This window comes from Dromiciops gliroides, chromosome 6 (genome assembly GCF_019393635.1).
Source record: "Dromiciops gliroides isolate mDroGli1 chromosome 6, mDroGli1.pri, whole genome shotgun sequence".
Lineage (NCBI taxonomy): Eukaryota > Metazoa > Chordata > Mammalia > Microbiotheria > Microbiotheriidae > Dromiciops > Dromiciops gliroides.
The window spans coordinates 215820513-215843648 of record NC_057866.1 but is presented as its reverse complement, the minus strand read 5'-3'; the positions used below and the strand labels follow the sequence as shown (position 1 = coordinate 215843648).

The 23136-nt window shown below is 36.3% G+C and overlaps 1 protein-coding gene across 3 annotated transcripts in view; it reads left to right on the top strand.

Moving 5' to 3' along the window:
- The window catches only part of LOC122731518 (bifunctional heparan sulfate N-deacetylase/N-sulfotransferase 3), a 230118-nt gene that overhangs the window by 81808 nt on the left and 125174 nt on the right, over positions 1 to 23136 (top strand). For all 3 annotated transcript variants that reach the window (XM_043971676.1, XM_043971674.1, XM_043971675.1), the window contains exon 4: positions 2865 to 3019. In XM_043971676.1, the coding sequence (XP_043827611.1) occupies positions 2865 to 3019 (155 nt within the window). The remainder of the gene's footprint in view (positions 1 to 2864; positions 3020 to 23136) is intronic.

Here is a 23136-nt window from a genome sequence, read left to right as displayed (position 1 = left end):
ACAAACATAAGGAGAGTTACAGAGAGGAATCAGAATAGGGATTGGGAATATAAAAATCAGGGGAAAAGGTGAGATTCACCAAGACCTGAGTTCAAATCTAGCCTCAGATAATTTACTAGCTATGTGAACCTGGACGAGTCATTTAACTTCCATTTGTCTCAGTTTCTTCATCCATAAAATGAGGATCATAACAGCAGCTACTTTGTAGGGTTGTTATATGGATAAAATTAGATATTTATAAATATTTTGTAAACATCAAAGTGCTATGTAAATGTACTTTTTATTATTAACTTGTACTTTTATTTTTATTATTAACACATACAAAAGTGTTTAGGGAGGAGAAAGGGAGAATATAAGAAAAATGACCTAGCATTGGAAATGCCTAATGTAACAAGGAAAAGAAAGATCCTTCTCTGAAGTAAAGTACTTAGCAAGATGAAAGTGAAAGCCATCTGTCTTTGTTAAGGTATTGCCTCATTTGTTCTATTCTACATCATTCAACTCCTATGCTTTCTTTATAAATCATCATGTTAGTACTGTTGTTGGAGGCTCAGTCTGCATCATGTCCAGAAATAGGAACAATACTGAAAACTGTGAGCTGAGTCTGCACTATAGCAAGGGACATTGGGGGAGTAAAAGCTGAGCTGTATTGTACCTCTATAATCGGCTTAAGGGGGTGGTGTGTTAGAGGATATTTATGGAGGATGTTGCTAGTGCTGGCAGATTTAATTAGGTTGGCCAACCTTGGTGTCTTTAGACAGTACACAGTAAGACTCAGGTGAGCTTCCCAGGATGTGGGAGGTATGTTACTGTATTATTTAAGGTCCATGAGGAGGAATGTCCCTGTGTCTGTGTCTCTTCCCTAGATTGATGAAGCTGGGTCTATATGCCTGGTGTCATGGGGCTACCATCCTCTTATGACAAGAGGCGAGTATTTATATAATTAATGGAAGTCTATGATCATCAGTAGAGCCTTGAGATATAGTTTCACCTGAATTTTGGATAGGGAACTTGTCCAGACACTTCATCTCCCCCCCCACCCCATGCAAGAGTGCATTTTGAGAGTCCAGACATAACTCAAGATGACCAGATAAGTCCATTATGTTCATTTTTCTTTGGTAAATCTTTCATATTATCCAGTAAATCATACACTATGACTCTTTTTCTCCATTGTTAATTGGCATTCCTTTTCTCTTGGTGGAGAAACAAGGTGAATGAGTAGCAGTGGAAAGGGACCAGGGAGCAGTTGGCTGTAACAGTATTGCAATCTGTCCATTGTCATTAGTCTCTAGGGCCCTATTAAAACTACTCACTTTAGCTCGGCCAGCTTCTACTATTGCCATTAAAAAAAGAAAGAGAGAAAGTAAAGAAAAAAAATTCTTTCTTCACACCGTGAACATGTAGTCTGAAGAATTCACTGCTGCAAGAGATTGTGGGATCAAATGCTATGGCTGAATTTTAAGTAAGGTTGCATAATTTTATGACCATTAATATCATTTGAAGTTATGCCAGGAAAGTAGTTATTCACATTAGAGTTCTCACATTTCATGCTTTGGGAAATAAGCTATATGCCTGGGGAAGCCAAAGGGGATTATTTTTACTCTTTCTATTAGTTAATGTACTTTACTCTGAAGTTCAAATATTGGTTACTATCAGTGGGAGGAAAAGCAGAAAGAAAAGAACAAAAGGTAGTGATAAGACAATAGAGGGCTGACTCTGCTGAATTAAGTTTCTATGTTGGGTCCAAAAGTCCATTTCCCCTTAGACAGAGGTCTTGAACTGGGATGGAATGGGCATCCTAGTTATTAGTAAATGACACTAGAGGTAGTTTTTAGAGATCCTTTGTCATCTCTTTTCACCTCTGTTGCCTTTTTATATCCCTCATTCATTGTTTTTCTTTCATTTCCATTTGTAAGGGGCTAAAATTCTAGCTATACTGTCTAAAATATCTAATGAGTGGTCGCCAATAAATTATAAGCTTTAGCAAGAGAATTTAAGTGTTTTAAGTATTTATTACAGAGTATTAGGATCAGAGAGAAAGGTAACAATCTAACGATTTATAAGAGACCCCATCATCTGACCCACCATGTTGAGGTCAGGAGCAAAAGGAGACTGGACCCCTCTGCCAGCGTCCGCTTCCTACTTCATGTTCCCCTCCCAGAAATGGGAGACTCCTTAAGTTGATTGGCTGGTAGCCTTGATAGACAGTACCCATGAGCAAATATCACTTACTGACACTAAGGACCTTGACCACATGGCTTGCCCTCAGAGGCCATCACCTCATGGTGGAGATTTTCTACAGTAAGTCTTCAGCAGATGGCATCATTCCAATCATTACACATTGTTTTCTCCATCCCTTTCTCTCTTTTCCTGCATCTGCAGGACTACCCTGAAATTATCTACTGCAACAGAGAAACAATACCATCTAATAAATAGCCTGCTACACTTAGAGTCAGGAAAACATGTTTTGCTGTTGGTTGAAGGGTGTCTAACATAAGGAAACAAATTATTCTGGTAGCATATATATGTATATTTTCCTGTCTTTTCCCTACCCAGATAGATGAGAGAGAGAGAGACAGTGAGGAAGAGAGAAAAATATACATAAGGTGGTTTTTATGCTACCAGAATAATTTGTTTCCCTATGTCAGACACCCTTTAACCCAAAGGAGTGAAAGGTTAAGTATAATCCTTGTATAGCCTTGTGAGTATAGCCTTGGAGGCTCAGAACAGTCAACTGGCATATCTATGGTCCAACAGCAAAACATGTTTTCCTGACTCTAAGCGTGCACAAAGCCTCATGCTATTAATGCACATATTCTCACTGGGAAAGGGAGAAATGATATGATCTTTTTTTCTCTCTGTAGGCACAGAAGAGGAAGATGAAGGCGATGACCTCTTGCTGGGGTCTGTGGATGAATTCTGGTGGTTTCCTCACATGTGGAGTCACATGCAGCCCCATCTCTTCCACAATGAGTCATCTCTGGTTGAGCAGATGATTCTTAACAAAAAGTTTGCCTTAGTAAGTAGCACTTCTTGACCTTTGGATTTAACTAAATGGTGTATTTGTGGAGAGTTGAACACCAGATTTTTTTTTTTACACTAACTGTGAAGGAGTTATTTTTTCATTATCATGAGACCTTGTGATGTCACAAGAGAGCCAGGATGTAATAAAGAGACCTGGTTTTGAACCCTGCCTCCCAGGAAAGTCACTTAATTCTCTGAGACTCTTTCTTTATCTGTAAAGTGGTGCTCTCTACTAACAAGACCACATATTTAGAGCTTGAAGGGATTTCAGAAATAATCTAACCCAAGATCCTCAATTTATAAATTCAGAAACAGAAACACAGAGATGTTAAATAAGAAATATGGATTCATGATTTTAACATAGATTTCTAAATCCAAATCCATTTTTTCCCATTTTAACATTAGAAAAGCTAATCACAAAATTTGAAGCTATATAGGGAAGCAGCTTTTTAAGGGAATAGGGGATAAAATGCTGGTCTTGGAATCAGGAAGATTTGAATCTAAATGCTTCCTTAATGGTTACTAGCTGTATGAAGCTGGACAAGTCACCAAAGCTATGTAAGACTCAGTTTCTCATCTGAAAAAATTGTGGTACCTATCTCATTGGGTCATTGTGAAAATGAATTGAGATAACATGTGTATAAAATGCTTCATAAACCTACATACCTATATAAATATTGCTATTGTTATTAACTCTTTTTTATAAGCAGGTTTACCAACACAAGATTGTTAAGTACAGGATTAGAGCTTTATCATCACTGAGTAGCTACTTTGTGTTGATCACTATTCTATATATTTTGGGTGATAAGGTAATTAATATGACTGATTCCACCATTTGCTCAAATTTGCTACAGACATACCCCATTAGGTAATGCTCCTTGCACATCAGCAGGCTACAATCTCATTAAAGAGACAAGTTGTATGAATGTAAAATTGCTAAATAACAATATAATAACATTTAAGTGTTTGAGTACAGAGAGACACCGTGGCATAATAAACCGAAAGGTGACCTCAGAACCAAGATCTTAATTTAAGTCCCATCTTTGATACATTTTGGCTGTGGTACCCTAGTCAAATCACTGAGTGTCTATCATATGCCAAACACTATGCTCTGTACTTTCTTCAAGCAAGTTTTAGAGATTCTAAGTTACAGAGAAAATATTGGCCTGCATTCACAGAGAAGAAGTCTTTATTTGAGAGTTCCCTTTACGAAATAAGTAACAGATTCAACCTCTAACTCCATAAACAGAACACTGGATAAAGAGCTGGGAGAAATGCTCCAGTGTATAGAGTATACTTCTGGAAAGATCCACATAACTTTTTAGGCTCATTAAAAAAAAAAAATATATATATATATATATATACATATATATATACATATATACATATATATACATATATATATATATACATATATATATATATATATATATATATATATATATATATATATATATATATTGTTCAGGAAACTGGGGGCCAAGGAGGTTAAGCAACAATAAGAGGGAGAATTTGGAATTACATGCTCTAACTTAAAATTCAGTACTCTTTCTACTATAGCTCCTTACTCCATTTCAAACATTCCTTATCTTTGTGCAGTTTATAGTTTGGTAGGAGTATAAGGCACCAAGATATAACATACTTTGTTCTTTTTTTATTTTGTTTTTTGTTTTTTGGGGTTTTTTTTGCAGGCAATGGGGGTTAAGTGACTTGCCCAGGGTCACACAGCTAGTAAGTGTCAAGTGTTTGAGGCCAGATTTGAACTCAGGTACTCCTGAATTCAGGGCCGGTGCTTTAACCACTGCACCATCTAGCTGCCCCATACTTTGTTCTTTTTAAAGTGTATCCGAGAAGTAGGGAACAAAAATTATGTAACATCTGAAAAGGAAAACCATTTTTGATTCAGTATTTCAGATCAGTACTTCAGTAATCCCAAGACCTGGGACATTCCCATTAATGCAGAGTTCAAACTATCTGAGACAAAACCATCATCACCACCACCACCACCACCGTCATTAAACATTTATATAGCCCTTTAAGTTTCTTTTTCCTAATGCTACCACTTTGGCACAGTGAGACATTGGCATTGGACTGTAATAGAGAAACATCAGTCAATATTATGGAGAAAAAGTGCCTTGCAAGTTCAAAGGTTAGAATAAATGGTTAATGGCCATGACAGACTTCATGGAATAGGTGAAGCTTGGCCTAGACAGTGAATAGTGAATGGGATATATATATTGATAAAGAGGAAGGACACAAAATAAAGAGGGGGCATTACAGGCATTCAGATCTGGGGATAATGAGAAGAGGGGCTTGGCTAGAGCAGGGATGTCTGTATTATGAAACAGTGGGGAGAAAAAATTGGAGAGACATAAGGAGCCATATTAGAAAGATATTTGGATGTCAGATTGAAGAATTAAGTTGTGTTTGATTTCCATGTCCTTCTTGATGCTCAAGAGATCTTAGAGGTCATCTCATCTAAGATGTATCCAAATCATGAATCCCCTAGAAGCTATTTCTAGCTAGCATTCATCTAGACTGCTTAAATATTTTAAGCAACAAGGAGCTCCCTTTAGTTTCTTAGTTGTACCCCCTGCAGCCAAGTAGAACAAATTTAAGCTGATACTGGGTTTGAGTTTTGACCAAACCTGTGAGGAATTCCCTCTACCAATGTAGACTGGCAACTTCTCTGTAAACTATGATTTTAGAGGGTTGCTTAGGGGCAATGATAGGTTAAGTGAATGGCCACAGCCAGTATGTGGAAAAGACCGGACCTCCCCCTAATAGATAGGTTGTCCCCAAAGTCTTAGTGACGTTTTATGCTTCAGATGCTTTAATTAATGCTTAAAGCTGCAGTAGGACTTTTAGGGCACCTTCTCTATTGGTGAGATCACAGATCTTAACATATAGATTCAAATGTATGTGTGATGCTGTTAATTTGGAAGTTCCCTTCAGTGATGCAGGTAAATACCCATCTATGCCTGAACATCCTGGAACTCAAAACTTTAAATTAAAATGTTTATTAAAAAATAATAGGTGGTTGTCAATCTGACCGAGTTGATGGAAATTGCCCATACCAAAGGAATCACAGATCCTACATTCAAGTGTTATGATTTGCATAGTGCAGGAAATCCCCCAAATTCAAGCTATTCATAGGGTTCCCAGGCAAATCTCCATGTTTCTGTCCAGCCTCTTCATTTTCAGGGGCAATTATTTCCACAGACAAAACTGCTTGGATTCTATTAATCACATTTCTTTGGGTGACTTGAGAAACTCTAAAATGACATCTAATACATAATAGTAATCATAGACTTTAGCATGGAGAACAGGCATTTCTGGTGTAAATGGAGGAAATAGGCATGAATTATTCCCCCATATCTAATGTAACAGCATCCACCTCACCCACAATTGTTCTTACTTTCTAGTGCTTTGATCGAAATAGTGCTAATAGGGACTAACAGTTCAGTTTGACCATATAGAGATGTTTTCAGTTTGGGGATTTTCTCAGAAAGTAGATGCTCAGCCAAAAATTAAGACTTAAAAGCATTTAAACTCGGTCGCTAAAAGTCCTATTTCTCCACACTATTTCCCCACATTTCACAGCTATTTCCCTGCAAAAATAGGTTAGACGGATTATTTGGTAATCTTCCACTGGCAGCTGGTAGAAATTCTGGAAGCAACAGAGAATTTTTTTTTTTCCTGGCAAGTGGCCTAGATTTAGAGCTGTCAGTCTTCTGGCTGATCAACATTTCAAAGGATTCTGATAACCATTTAAATACTATGGGATTAAACCTGAAACCTAGGTGAAGTGCTGAACTGGTTTAGCCCCTTGGTAATTAGTTAATGTATCAGAGGGAACTGGGAATTTTAGTTATTATTTTTATGCTTTCAGTAAAGAGAAGAGTAGAATATGTTTATAACTAGCTCAGGACCACAAAGGAATACCACAGCTGTCTCAGTGTTTTGCAATTTAGTTTAAAAAACACAGCCAAAAATACTTCAAGTGTGCCTTAGCAATGAACTCACTATCAAAAAAGCTAGAGGAATAGTCTCCTATCCTGATGTCAAAATGCATTATTATTGTTTGCAAAAGCCTTGTGAGACTGAGCTTCAATGAGAGAGAGAGAGAGAGAGAGAGAGAGAGAGAGAGAGAGAGAGAAGAGAGAGAATTAATAAGAACTAAAAGAATAACAACCATCATCATCATGTGTGTATGTTCAGTCATGACCCCATTTGGGATTTTCTTGGCAAAGATACTTGAGTCTTTTTCTATTTCTCTCTCCAGCTCAATTTACAGATGAGGAACTGAGGCAAACAGGGTTAAGTGACTTACCCAAGATCACACAGCTATTAATTATAAGAAGTCAGATTTGAGCTCACGAAGATGGATCTTCCTGACTTTGGGCTCGGCATTCTATCCACTGTGGCAGGGCTTCTTAAACTTTTCTATGCACAACCTCTTTTTTTACCCAAGAAATTTTTACATGTCCCTAGGTATATAAAATGGGTATATATAACCTTTTATTGTTGCCAAATTTTTGTGACCCTCACATTCAATTATGCAACTCCAATATGGGGTTGAGACTCACAGTTTAAGAAGCTTTGCACTCTGCCACCTAGCTGTTAATGCTATCAGGATGTTATTTAATAGCACTATAGAAAGCACCCCGGTTCTGGTAGGACCAGGGTTCAAATTCCACCTCTAAGCTTACTACCTATGTGACCTTGAACAAGTTAGGTAACCTCCTTGACTAAGTTTGAGGGCCTTCTTGGGCCTCAGTTTTCTCATCTTTATATGACCTATAAGGCTTTTTCCCAATACAGATCCAACATCCAAAATTGTTGTGTATACTAAAAATCCTGTGTGGTATTGTAAACACTCATGTTTCCATCTTCAGAGGTCTGGAAAGGAAACAAAGGGTTTTATTTTGTTTGTTTGTTTTTTATTTTTGGGGGTTCTTTTGTGGGGCAATGGGGGTTAAGTGACTTGTACAAGGTCACACAGCTAGTAAGTGTCAAGTGTCTGAGGCTGGATTTGAACTCAGGTACTCCTGTATCCAGGGCCGATGCTTTATCTACTGCGCCACCTAGCTGCCTCGAAACAAAGTTTTAAAAGTGTTTTTCCTCACTTTTTTGGGGGGAAAGAATGGAAGGATGGATTCTCTCTCTTCATACACACACACACACACACACACACACATATGTATGTGTATGTGGGTGGGTATGGGCATGGGTGTGTGTGTGTGTGTGTGTGTGTGTGTGTGTGTTAAGAGTGAAATAAATGACTTTGTCTTTGTGGGTATTTTCTCCAGCCTTGTGAATCACAACCCATTCATGCTTTCTCATCTTTATGCAATAATTTTTCACATCTTCATCCAATCTATTAGAAGTATCATTTTTTTTTAATATTTCATGAATACAAGTGCAATGTTCTGGGTATCTAGCTATTATCTCTCACACTCATTACATGACCACTCCATCTAATTTTGACATTATACAGGTCTTTGTTGATATTCTTTATGCTCTTTGTGTCATTTACCATTCAGTTCTGGGATTATAGTGTTTTATGATGTGTGTCCATACAACAGCATCAAGAGAAAATTGGTATTTACTTAGGCAAGTGACTTAGGATCATGAAAACTCCAAACAACCTCAGAGAATAGCCAATACAACACATACCTGACCAAGAATGCTCTCCAAAACATTTCTGAGAAGTTGCTATTTAATCTTTGTTTTATTATTTCCAGTTAGTAGAGAATTCATTATCTCACAAGTGGGTTTTCTCAACTTTTGTACATTCCTAATTATAAAAAAGAGTTTCCTTTACATCAAGCCAAAATCTTCCTCCCTATGTTTTCAATATATTGCTCATAAATCTGGCCTCTGTTGCCAAATATATCATCTAATCTTCCATGTCATAACTCTTAAATACTTAAAAATAGCTGTCTTGTACCTCGTAAGTCTTCTCTAGGCTAAATATTTGAATAAATAATTCAAATCTGTCACATCGTCTTGTCTTTTCTCCACCATTAGGAGGTAATCATCTCTGTCATTAAATACAGATAGGTGTCCCAGTAAATAAAACACTGAATCTGGAAGTCAGGATCTAATTCAAATACAGCCTCAGACAGTTAATACCTGTCTAATTCTGAGCAAGTCAACCTCTGCTGAAGTTTTGTCATCTGAAAAATAGGAAAAAAATATAGGACCTTACTCCAAGGGTAGTTAACATTTTCTCCATCACTTTTTTAGATCTTACCAACAAAACAATAAATGGATCCCTTATATGTATCATTTACTGTTTTCTGAGGAGGAAATTCTCAAAATAAAAATTTAACAATTGGCTCTTGCAAGCCAGTTCAATCCGGATTTAGAACATCCCTACCTAATAGCAAATCATAGTCACTTCTTTAGATTCTAGTCCTTTTCTTTTCTTTGTTTCCCCCCTTTTAATCCTTCTTCAGGAACAAGAAACATAGTTTGTTACTATTACCTCCTCAGTGTTATCTTCCACTAATATCTTGCCTTGTTTCCCTATAGTATTTCCACACTAATCTCTCTCTCTGTCTCTCTGTCTCTGTCTCTGTCTCTGTCTCTCTCTCTCTGTTCATCCCTCCTTTGTCCCTTTCAGATAAGTGTGAAGTTAGTCTGATGCCCACTTCCCACGACTCTTTCCTCCATTTTTGTATATTATACTTCTCACACAATCAGAGTATAATAAATAGCAAGTTCACCTTTTCTTCTTCCTTTCATGAACTAGTGTATTCCTTTTACCTTCCTTTACGTTTGTACTCTTTAAAATCTCAGAACAAAACTAATCCACCTTCAAGACTCTTGAAGACATAAAGGGTCTGAAAAAAATTTATTGTTTCTACTGTTCTTTTTAGAAAATGAGCACTGAATTGTCACATAGCTCCTTACAATAGTACAATTTAGATTCTATGGGAAAAAAAAAAAGATTCTATGGACTTAAAGTTTCTACTTAGCTTTGGCCTTTTAATTGGCAATGCTTTAAAGTAAATTATTCCTGGTTGTTAGCATGACAATGAAGCCCCCTCCAGCATAGGCCCCACTCCATAAAGCCAGCAGCAACCCTTGGAAGCAACTGAATCTGCAGCAACCTACAGATTGGAAGGGGTTTGGACAACTGTTGAGAAGGAGAATACAGGGAACCTATTGCTGGTAATGAGTGCAGGATGCTGTTGAATTGACCATATGCAGTTCTTGGTCACAGTATAGAGCAAGGAGGAGGACTAGTAGACTATAATGTGGGACTGCAGTTGAGCAGAGACCTGAGGACATCTCCAGGGTAGAATATAGTTCTTGTGGTCACTCACAGACTAGAGCACAGGCAAGGAGAGCAATAACCACACCTCTCCTTAGATTGTATTATGTTGGAATAACTGAAAACTTACAGAGCCTCACAACTGGTTCTAAAATCAGCAACACTGAATTCTGAAGCTTGGGACTGTCCTTCCTCAACCCTGTGAGCAAAGCCCAACTTTAACATTGTGTTGAAAGTCAAGAAATAAACTGGAACATGAGCAAACAACAACAAAAGAACCTCACAATAGAAAGTTACTATAGTGATACAGAAGATCAAAATATAAAGAAGGAGAAAACAAAATCAAAAGAGCTTCATTTGAAGACTCAAATGAAATTGTGCATTGGTCTCAGACCCAAAATTGATTCCTGTGAAACTTCAAGAAAGATTTTAAAAATTAAATAAGAGAAATAGAGCAAAAACAATGGAAAGAAATGAATGATGCAAGAAAAACATGAAAAAATCAGCAGCTTGGCAAAGGAGGCAAACAAAATATTGAAGAAAATTATACATTAAAAAATAAAATAGGTAAAATGGAACAAAAGGCACAAAAATTAACTGAAGAGAAGAATTTCTTAAAATTAGAATTGACCAAGTAGAAGCTAATGACTCAATGAGACATCAAGAAACAATAAAAGAAAAGTTTTAAAATGGAAAAAAAACAGAAGAAAATGTGAAATATTAGGAAAATATTAAAAAATAGATCTAGGAGTGATAATGTAAGAATTATTGGCCTACCTGTAAGTCATGATAAAAAAAGAGCCTAGACATTTTCTTTTTCTTTTTCTTTCTTTCTTTCTTTCTTTCTTTCTTTCTTTCTTTCTTTCTTTCTTTCTTTCTTTCTTTCTTTCTTTCTTTCTTTCTAGCTTTCTTTCATTGAGGCAATTGGGGTTAAGTGACTTGCCCACAGTCACACAGCTAGAAAGTAAGTGTTAAGTGTCTGAGGCCGGATTTGAACTCAGGTCCTCCTAAATCCAGGGCTGGCACTCTATCCACTGTGCCACCTAGCTGCCCCCTAGACATTATCTTTCAAGAAATGATCAAGGAAAATTGTCCTGATATCCTAGAACCAAAGGCAAAGTATATATTAAAAGAACCCACCAATCACCTCCTGAAAGAAATAACAAAATGAAAACTCCTAGAAAAATTATAGCCAAATTCAAGAGTTCTCAGGTCAAGGAGAGATTGCAAGCAGCCAAAAAGAAATAATTCAAATATCATAGAACCACAATCAGGATAACACAAGATTTAACTTCTACATGAAAGGATCAGGGGGCTTGAAATATGATATTCCAGATGGCAAAGGAGATAGGATTTTTTTAAATTTTTGAATAGAATTTTATTTTCCAAAATATATGTAAAAACAAATTTTAACATCAATTTTTAAAAACTTTGTGTTCGAACTTCTCTTCCTCCCTCCATTCCCACCCCCCACCCACAAGAACTCAAGCAATTCAAAATAAGTTAGACATGAGTAGTAATGGAAAAATTCCCATATTAGCTGGTTGTGAGAGAAAATAGTCAAAAAACCCAAAACTTCAGATTAAGGAATTGTCAAAGAGGAAAAGAAAAAAAATTTAAATGTGTTTCCATCTGTTTTCAGATACTATCAGTTCTTTCTCTGCAGATGGGCTGCAATCTTCATAAGTCCTTCAGAGTTATATTGGATAATTGCCTTGCTGCAAATAACCACATGCTTCCCAGCAGATCATCCCCCACTATTGCTGTTATTTTGTATATAGTACATTTTACTCTGCTTCAGTTTATGTAGGTCTTTCCAGGTTTTTCTGATAGTATCCTGTTTGTCATAATCTCTATATAGTACCTTAAGCTTGACAGAGAATTTTCTTCATATTAACCCAGCAAAGTAGGTACCATACGCTTTGCTATTATAATCAATCATCATAACTATTTCCCTTCATCCCACTCCGTTCCCATAACATTTACTCTATCTTCTTTTTACCTATTCCTCCTCAAAAGTGTTTTACTTCTGATTATCCTCTCCCCTGCTCTGCACTCCGTTTTTTCACTCTTCCTTCCTTATCCTCAGCCCCTCTTACTTTCCTGCAGAGTTAGATTACTCCTCCCAATTGGGTATGGATGCTATTCCCTCCATGAGCCAACTCTGATGAGCTCAAGGTCCCTGAGCTAATTCTGTGTTCTAAATTTTTCTTCCTCCCTCCCTCCTCAACTCACCCTATGAGATCAAGTAATTCAATATGTCATATTTGTGCAATAATGCAGAACATCTTCATCTTCCTTGAAAGTGTTTTGCTTTTTACGGCTTACTCCCCCAATCTGCCCTTCCCTCCTTCCCTTCTCCCCCAGCCCCTTATCTCCCTCCCTTAACTCAGACCAAAAATATATTACTATACCTACTTGAGTATGTATGTTAGTCCTTCCTTGAGCCAGTTCTGATGATATTAAGGTTTACTAACTCTCCAACTCCTTCCCTCTCTTCTCCTCCCCTCTATAAGTTTTTTTACTTATTTCCTTCATGTGAACTACCTCTCCCCAGACCATCTCTCCCCTTCTCCCTCTTCCAGTCCATTCCTCCTATACCTCAATCCTATTTTAAAGATATCATCATGGGTTAGTTAGGTGGCACAATGGACAAAACACCAGCCCTGGACCCAGGAGGCCCCAAGCCCAATTCTGGCCCCAGACATAAGACACCCTACCCTGTCTGCCCTACAAAGAAGAAAACATAAATGCTTTGCAGATATCATCCCATCATATTCAGTTCAGACCTTTGTCTTCTGTGAATTCCTTACTGAGATAGTTCTTATGAGTTGAAGTATAATCTTCCCATGTAGGAATGTAAACAGTTTGATCTTTTAATATCCCTCATGAAGTCTTTTTCCTGTTTACCTTTTTATGTTTCTCCAGGGTCTTGTATTTGAAAGTCAAATTTTCTATTTAGTTCAGATCTTTTCATCACAAATGCCTTAAAGACCTCTTTCTCATTGAAATCCCATGTTTTTCCTCTGAAAGATTAAACTCAGTTTTGCTGGGTACGAGATTTTTGGCTGTAGTCCCAGTTCCTTTGCCTTCTGGAATATCATATTCAACGCCCTTTGTTCTTTTAATGTAGAAGCTGCTAGAACTTGCTTTATCCTTATTGGAGCTCCACAGTATTTGAATTCCTTTTTTCTAGCTGCTTGCAATATTTTCTCCTTGACTTGGGAGTTCTGGAATTTGGCTATAATATTCCTGGAAGTTTTCCTTTTGGGATCTCTTTCAGGAGGTGATCAGTGGATTCTTTCGATTTCTATTTTAGCTTCTGCTTCTAGAATATCAGGGCAATTTTCCCTCACAATCTCTTAGAAGATGGTGTCTAAGCTTTTGTTTTGGTCATGGTTTTCAGGTAGTCCAATGATTTTCAAATTATCTCTCCTAGATTTATTTTCCAGGTCAGCTGTTTTTCTAGGAGATGGGATTATAACTAAGAATCACCTGCCCAGAAAAATCAAGCTACTTATTCAGGGGGGAAAATATAAGTTTTATGAAATAGAGGTCTTTTCCTGCTGAAAGAGAAATTTTGACTTTCAAATACACGACTTAAAAGAAACATAAAAAGATAAATAGGAAAGAGAAAGTGTGAGGGATTCAGTAAGATTAAACTGTTTATATCCTAAATGGGAAGATGATACTTGTAACTCCTAAGAACATTTTCCTTTATTAGGGGAGTTAAAAGGAGTATGTGAGTTCAGTGCGATGGAATGATATAAAATTAAATTAAATTAAGAGGTGAAAGAAGAGGGATGCACTGGGAGAAGGGGGACAAAGAGATAGAATGGAGTAAATTATTTTATATAAAAGAGGAACAAAAGAGGATTTACAGTGGAAGGATGGATGGGGGAGTGATGGACAACACTTGAACTGTAATTTCATCAGAATTGGCTGAAAGAGGTATTAGAAATCTATGTTACGGGGCAACTAGATCGCGCAGTGGATAAAGCACTGGCCCTGGATTCAGGAGTACCTGAGTTCAAATGTGGCCTCAGACACTTGACATTTACTAGCTGTGTGACCCTGGGCAAGTCACTTAACCCCAGTTGCCTCACCAAAAAAAAAAAAAAAAAGAAATCTATGTTACCCTACAGTGAAGTAGGAAGGGAAAGGAATAAGAGAAATGGGGAGCTGATAGAAGGGAAGGAAGATTGGGAAAAGCAGTGGTCGGAAGCAATGTACTTTTAAGGGAGTTCAGGATTGAGAGTAGACAGATCAAAGGATAAATGCAGAAAATAGAATAGAGGGAAATATACAGTAATCATAACTATGAAAAAATTACAGCAAATTTCTCTTTTAAATGATTTTCTCATTTCTCAAGTATATGGAAAACTGAGTCGTCATTCCTCAACTGATAAATGATCAAAGGATATGAATAGGCAATTTTCAGATCAAGAAATCAAAGCTATCTATGGTTATATGAAAAAATTTTCTAAATAACTATTAGATAAATGATCATTGAAACAACTGTGAGGTACCACCTCACACATATGAGATTGGCTAATATGACAGAAAGGAAAATAACAGATGTTGGTGGTGATGTGGGAAAACTGACACATTAATGCACTGTTGGTGGAGTTGTGAACTTATCCAACCATTCTGGAGAACAGTTTGAAAATATACACATTACATACAAAGGTATTTAACCAGAAATACCACTACTACATCTCTATTACAAAGACTTTTTTTTTGTTTTTTTCTGATAAAAGTATTTTATGTTTTCAAGTTACATGTAAAAATAGTTCTCAACATTTGTTTTTACAAGCTTTCCAATTTCAGATTTTTCTGCCTCGCTCCCCTCCCTCCCCCCTCCCCTAGACAGCAGGTAACCTGATATAGGTTATATATATATATATATATATATATATATATATATATATATATATATATATATACATAATTACATTAAATGTTTTTCTGCATTAGTCATATTATAAGAGAAGAATCAGAGCAATGAGGAAAAAACCTTAAAATAGAAAAACAACACCACCAAAAGCAAAAGAAATAGCATGGTTCAATCAGCATCTCTAATCTACAGTTCTTTTCTTTTTTCTGGACTTGGAGATCCCCTTCCATCAAGGGTCCCCTGGAACTCGTCTGTACCATTGCACTGGGGAGAAGAATCTAGTTCATCACAGGAGATCAACACACAATGTTTATGATACTGTGTACAATGTTCTGGTTCTGCTCATCTCACTCATCATCAGTTCATGCAAGTCCTTCCAGGTTTCTCTTAACTCCTCCTTCTCATTGTTTCTTACAGCACAATAGAATTCCATTACATTCATATACCACAACTTGTTCATCCATTCTCCAATTGATGGGCAACCCCTCAATTTCCAAATCCTTGCCACCACAAAAAGAGCAGCTATAAATATTTTTGTACATGTGGGTCCTTTTCCTTTTGTATGATCTCTTTGGGAAAAAGACCCCAAAATGGTATTGATGGGTCAAAGGGTATGTACAGCTTTATAGCTCTTTGGGCATAATTCCAGATTGCTCTCCAGAATGGCTGGATCAGTTCACAGCTCCACCAACAATGCATTAGTATTCCAATTTTCCCACAGCTTCTCCAACATTCGTTATTTTCCTTTTTTTTCATATTAGCCAATCTGATAGGTGTCAGGCGGTATCTCAGAGTTGTTTTAATTCGCATCTCTCTAATCAATAGTGATTTAGAGCATTTTTTCATATGGGAATAGAGAGCTTTGATTTCTTCATCAGAAAACTGCCTGTCCATATCCTTTGACCATTTCTAAATTGGAGAATGACTTGGATTCTTATAAATTTGATTTAGTTCCCTATATATTTTAGAAATGAGGCCTTTATCAGAAGTACTGGCCATAAAAATTTTTTCCCAGCTTTTTGCATCCCTTCTAATTTTGGATGCATTGCTTCCATTTGTACAAAACCTTTTTAATTTAATGTAATCAAAATCATCCATTTTGCATTTTATAATATTCTCTATCTCTTGTTTGGTCATAAACTTCTCTCCTTTCCAAAGATCTGATAGGTAGCCTATTCCTTCCTCTCCCAATTTATCTATGCTATCACCTCTTATGTCTAAATCATGTATCCATTTTGACCTTATTTTAGTATAAGGTGTAAGATGTTGGTCTATGCCTAATTTCTGCCATACTATCTTCCAGTTTTCCCAGCAGTTTGTGTCAAATACTGAATTCCTATCCCAGAAGCTGGAGTCTTTGTGTGTATGAAACACTGCATTACTAATGGCATTTGCTATTGTGTCCCCTGTGCCTAGTCTTTTCCATCGATCTTCCACTCTATTTCTTAGCCAGTACCAGATAGTTTTGATGATGGCCGCTTTATAGTAAAGCTCCAGATTTGGTACAGCTAAGCTACCTTCTTGTGCACTTTTTTCATTATTTCCCTTGATATTCTTGACATTTTGTCTTTCCAGATTAATTTTGTTATTATTGTTTTCTAGCTCTATAAAATAATTTTTAGGTAGTCTGATTGGTATGGCGCTGAATAGGTAAATTAATATAGGTAAAATTGTCATTTTTCTATATTAGCTCTGCCTATCCAGGAGCAATTGATATCTTTCCAATTATTTAGATATGATTTGATTTATGTGAAGAGTGTTTCGTAGTTATATTCATAGAGTTCCTAGGTTTGTCTTGGCAAGTAGACTCCTAAGTATTTTATATTATCTACCAATACTTTAAATGGAATTTCCCTTTCTATTTCTTGCTGCTGGACTTTGTTGGTCATGCATAGAAATGCTGACGATTTATGTGGATTTATTTTATATCCTGCTACTTTGTTAAAGTTGTTAATTGTTTCAAGTAATTTTTGAGTTGATTCTCTAAGCAGACCATCATATCATCTGCAAAGAGTGATAGTTTTGTTTCCTCCTTGCCTATTCTGATTCCTTTAATTCCTTTTATTTTCTGATTGCTAATGCTAACATTTCTAAGACAATATTGAATAATAGAGGTGATAATGGACATCCCTGTTTCACCCCTGATCTTATTGGGAAGGCCTCTAGCTTATCTCCATTATGTATAATGCTTGCTGATGGTTTTAGGTATATAGTATTTGCTATTTTAAGGAAAACTGAACCTATTCCTAAGCTCTCTAGTGTTTTTATTAGGAATGGGTGTTGCATTTTGTTAAAAGCTTTCTCTGCGTCTATTGAGATAATCATATGATTTTGGTTAGTTTTCTTATTGATGTGGTTGATTATGTTGATAGTTTTCCTAATGTTGAACCAGTTCTGCATTCCTGGTATAAATTCCACCTGGTCATAGTGTATTATCCTGGTGATCACTTGCTGTAATCTCCTTGTTTAAGATTTTAGCATCAATATTCATTTGGGAAATTGGTCTATAATTTTCTTTCTCTGTTTTTGTTCTGTCTGGTTTTGGTATCATCACCATATTTGCGTCATAAAACAAATTTGGTAGAACTCCTTCTTCAACTATTTTTCCAAATAATTTGTATGAGATTGGAATTAATTGTTCTTTAAATGTTTGGTAGAATTCACCTGTAAACCCATCTGGCCCTGGGGATTTTTTCTTAGGGAGTTCATTAATAGATTGTTCAATTTCTTTTTCTAATATGGGCTTATTTAAGGATTTTATTTCCTCTTAAATTAACCAGGGCAGTTTTTATTTTTGTAAATATTTATCCATTTCATTTAGATTGTCAAATTTATTGGCAGGTAGTTGGGCTAAATAATTCCTAATTATTGAATTAATTTCCACTTCATTGGTGGTAACATCACCCATTTCATTTTTGATACTGGTAATTTGGTTTTCTTCTTTCTTTTTTTTAATCAAATTAACCAATATTTTATCTATTTTATTGGTTTTTTTTCATAAAACCAGCTCTTAGTTTTATTAATTAATTCTATAGATTTCTTGTTTCAATTTTATTAATTTCTCCTTTAATTTTCAGGATTTCTAGTTTAGTGTCTAATTGGGGATTTCTAATTTGTTTTCTTTCTAGCTTTTTAAGTTGCATGCCCAATTTTTTGATCGCCTCCGTCTCTTTTTTATTCATGTAAGCAGTTAGAGGAATAAATTTTCCCCTAAGCACTGCTTTGACTGCATCCCATAGATTTTGTATGTTGTCTCATTATTGTCATTCTCTTGGATAAAGTTATTGATTCTTTCTATGATTTGTTGTTTGACTCATTCATTCTTTAGAATGAAATCATTTAGTTTCCAATTGATTTTCAGTCTACTTTTCCATGGTTCTTTCTTGCTTTTATTGCATCATGACCTAAGAAGGATTAATTTACTATTTCTGCTTTTCTACATTTGATTATTGATGTTTTTGTGCCCTAATACATGGTCAATTTTTGACAATGTGTCATATACTGCTGAGAAGAAGGTATATTCCTTTCTATCCCCATTCAGTTTTCTCCAGACATCTATTATGTCTAATTTTTCTAGCATTTTCTTCACCTCTTTCACTTCTTTCTGATTTATTTTGTGGCTAGATTTATCTAATTCTGAGAGGGGGAGATTCATATCCCCCACTAGTATAGTATTACTGTCTAATTCCTCTTGTAACTCATTTAACTTCTCTTCTAAGAATTTGGATGCTATACCACTTGGCGCATACATATTTAATATTGATTTTACTTCATTATCTATAGTGCCTTTTAGCAAGATGTAGGTTCATTCCTTATCTCTTTTAATGAGATCTATTTTTGCCTGTGGTTTGTCTGAGATAAGGATTGCTACACCTGCTTTTTTTACTTTACCTGAAGCATAATATATTCTGCTCCAGCCTTTTACCTTTACTCCGTGTGTATCTCTCTGCTTCAAATGTGTTTCTTGTAAACAGCATATTGTAGGATTTTAGCTTTTAATCCACTCTGCAATTCACTTCTGTTTTATAGAAGAGTTCATTCTATTCACATTCACAGTTATTATTACTGTCTATTCCCCTCCATTCTATTTACCCCCTTTGTACTTTTTCCCTCTTTTTTCATCCTATTCCTCCTCAGCAACATTTTGCTTCTTACCCCTGCCTCCGCAAATCTGCCCTCCTTTTTTATTACCCCCTCCCTTTTCTTTACCCTTTTCTCCCTTGCTTTTGCCCTCCCTTCTATCAGTCCCCCTTCCCCTTCCCCTTTTATTTCCCTAAAGAATAAGCTAAGTTTCTTTATCCAAATGAATGTATATGTTATTCCCTCTTTGAATCAAATCTAATGAGAGTAGGGCTGAAACAATTTTCACCCCTCTCTTCTTTCCCTCTGCTGTAATAGGTTTTTTTTTTCACCTCTTCATATGATGTAACTCACCCCATTACACCTACCCTTTCCTCTTCTCCCTATAGGCTCCTTTTTTAACCCTTTAATTTCCTTTATGTCATCACATCAAAGACTATTTATATTTATACCCTCTGTGTATAATCCCTCTGTCTGCCCAAATACATTTACAATTCTCAAGAGTTATAACTATTATCTTCCTATGTAGGGAATCTAAAGAGATTAACCTAATCGATTAATTTTTTTCCCTGTTTACCTTTTTAAACTTCTCTTGAGTCTTGTATGTTAAGATCAAATTTTCTATTCAGTTCTGGTCTTTTCCTCAGGATACCTTGAAAGTCCCCAGTGTCATTGAATGTCCATCTTTTCCCCTGAAAGAGAATGCTTAGTTTTGCTGGGTAATAGATTCTTGGCTGCAGTCCAAGCTCCTTTGCCTTCCGGAATATCATATTCCAAGCCTTGCGATCCTGTAATGTTGAAGCTGCTAGGTCCTAAGCAATCCTGACAGTGGCTCCACGATATTTAAATTGCTTCTTTCTGGCTGCTTGGAATATTTTCTCCTTCACCTTATAATTCTGGAATTTGGCTACAATATTCCTTGGAGTTTTCCTTTTGGGGTCTCTTTCAGGAGGTGTTTGGTGGATTCTTTCAATGATAATTTTATCCTCTGATTCTATAATATAAGGGCAGTTCTTCTTAATAATTTCCTGGAATATGGTTTCTAGATTCTTTTTCTGATCATGGCTTTCAGGTAGCCCAATGATTCTCAAATTGTCTCTCCTGGATCTGTTTTCCAGGTCAGTTGTCTTTCCAATGAAGTATTTCACATTTTCTTCTATTTTTTCATTCTTTTGATTCTGCTTGACTGATTCCTGGTTTCTCATGGATTCCTTATCTTCCAACTTTCCAATTTTAATTTTTAAGGCATTGTTTTCTTCAATGAGATTATGCACTTTTTTTTCCATTTGGCCAAATGAATTTTTTAAGGCATTTTTTCTTCAGTGAGATAATGCACCTTTTTTCCATTTGGCCAAATGAATTTTTTAAGGAATTGTTTTCTTCAGTCAATTTTTGTGCTTCCTTTTCCAAGCTGCTGATTCTTTTTTCATAATTTTCTTGTGTTGCTTTCATTCCTCTCAATTGATTTTTAAAATCCTTTGTGAGCTCCTCCCAGAAGGCTTTTTGTTCTTGAGAACAATTCATCTTCCCTCTTGAGGCTTCACATGTAGGCCATTTGGAAATATTTTCCTCATATGAACTTGTGTTTGCTTCTTCCCTGTCAATACAGAAACTCTCAATGGTGAGAGTTCTTTTTTGGTTTTTACTCATAATGCAGCTTATTTTATTTTTTATTTTTTTTAAATTGAGGTCACCTCTGGGGGCACCAGGGTCCCTGTTTCAAGCTTCTTGTGCTGGGATATAGGGACTATGTCACCACCCTGAACTTCCTGTCAGAGCATGCTGGGATCAGTGGACATAGTCCTGGGCTTCCTGTCTGAGCATGTTGGGATCAGTAGGCCTTCTGACCCCTGTCCTGTGTGTATCATTCCAGCTGGCAACCTGTCCTCTTGGCTGGTGCAAGTGGGTTTCACCACTGTTCTGCTGCGTCACCGGCTTGTTGTGCCAGGATCCAAGGGCCTCAGTTCCTTGGCTGTGTCCCACAGCTTCCTGCTGCCTTGCCCCACCCTCTCCCACATGCTACACTGCAGTGAGCTGAGCCTCCCTTTTGCCTGAGTGAGACCAACATTTCCTGAAGTTTTCTAAATTATCTCTGGTTTGAAGACTGTGTCTCTCTGTTTCTTTGCAGGTTCTGTAGTTTCAGAATCCGTGTAGAGGCTTGATTTAATGTTCTTTTTGAGGGAACAGAAGGAGAGCTCATACAATTTGCTAGCTATTCTCTGCTATCTTGGCTCTACCCCCACAAAGACTTCTTTTTTTTTTTTTTTTTTTTTTAGTGAGGCAATTGGGGTTAAGTGACTCCCAGGGTCACACAGCTAGTAAGTGTTAAGGGTCTGAGGCCAGATTTGAACTCAGGTACTCCTGACTCCAGGGCCGGTGCTCTATCCACTGCACTACCTAGCTGCCCCAAAGAAATTTAAAAAAAAAGTAAAATGACATGTATGTATAAAAATATTTATAGCAGTTCTTTTTTTGGTGGTAAAGATTTGGAAATTGAGGCAATACCCATCAATTGTGGAAAATTGTGTATATGATTGTAATGAAATACCATTGTGCTATAAGAAATGACAAGCAGGCTGATTCCAGAAAAGAAAAAAAAAAAAACCTTGGAAAGCCTTACATGAACTGATATCAGCAAAGTGAAGTAAGCAGAACTAGGAGAATAGTAACAGTGATATTATACCAGGATCAACTGTGAATGACTTAGCTATTCTCAGAAATACAGTGATCCAAGACAATTCCAAAGGACTTTTTAAAAATTTTATTTATCTATTTCTTTATTCATTCCTTCATCTGTCTGTCTGTCTATCTATCTATCTATCTATCTATCTATCTATCTATCTATCTATCTATCTATCTATCTATCTATCTATTTATCAATCTATCTATGTGGGGCAATGAGGCCTAAGTGACTCGCCCAGGGTCACACAGCTAGTAAGTGTCAAGTGTCTAGATATAGATTTGAACTCAGGTCCTCCTGAATTCAGGGCTGGTGTTTTATCCACTGAACCACCTAGCTGCCCCACAAAGGATTTATGATGAAAAATGCTATCCACCTCTAGGAAAAGTACTAATAAAGGAAGATAATTTGGAATTCATGCAATTGATAAAAAGCAAATATTTTTTAAATGCAAAAGTCTCAGAGGAATAATTAGATCTAAAGTAATTAAAATCTAAAAGGAGTCATAAATTGACCTTTTAGCTTATGTGTCAAGGAAATGTCATTCCTTTTAAATATTAGTTCCCAATTTTTGTTCATATTTAGCTTGAATAAATGTGTGGAATAATATAATATAATAATATAAATTATATATACATAAAATGATATTATATTAAAAGATATGTGATTGGACAAGATTGGTATGATATATATATGACATGACATGACATGATATGATATGATATGATGTAAGTGGTATGGTATATGAGGGATGGGGTATATGGAACATGGTATGGGGGATGGGGTGTATTGTATGGTATGGTATGGTATAGTATGGTAAGGTAGAGTGTGTGGTGTGATGTCATGTGGTGTATAGTGTGATGTGATGTGATATGATATGATATGATATGATATGATAATAAAAATGTGGAGTCATTGGATCTGGGTTCAAATCTTGTCTCTGATGCTTATAACCTATGTGACTATGGGCAGTCACAATTCTTAGAGGCATGAATTTCCTCATATGTAAAATGAATTGATTGGACTAGATGGATTAGATGGTTCATCATTGATGATCTTAAGATTCTGTGGTTTTCATATCAAAAACACAGGGTTGTCAAAGTTTCTCAGCGACAGAAATTCCCCAAATCCATTATCAAATACAATAGCAAGAGATGGGAGTGTTTTATT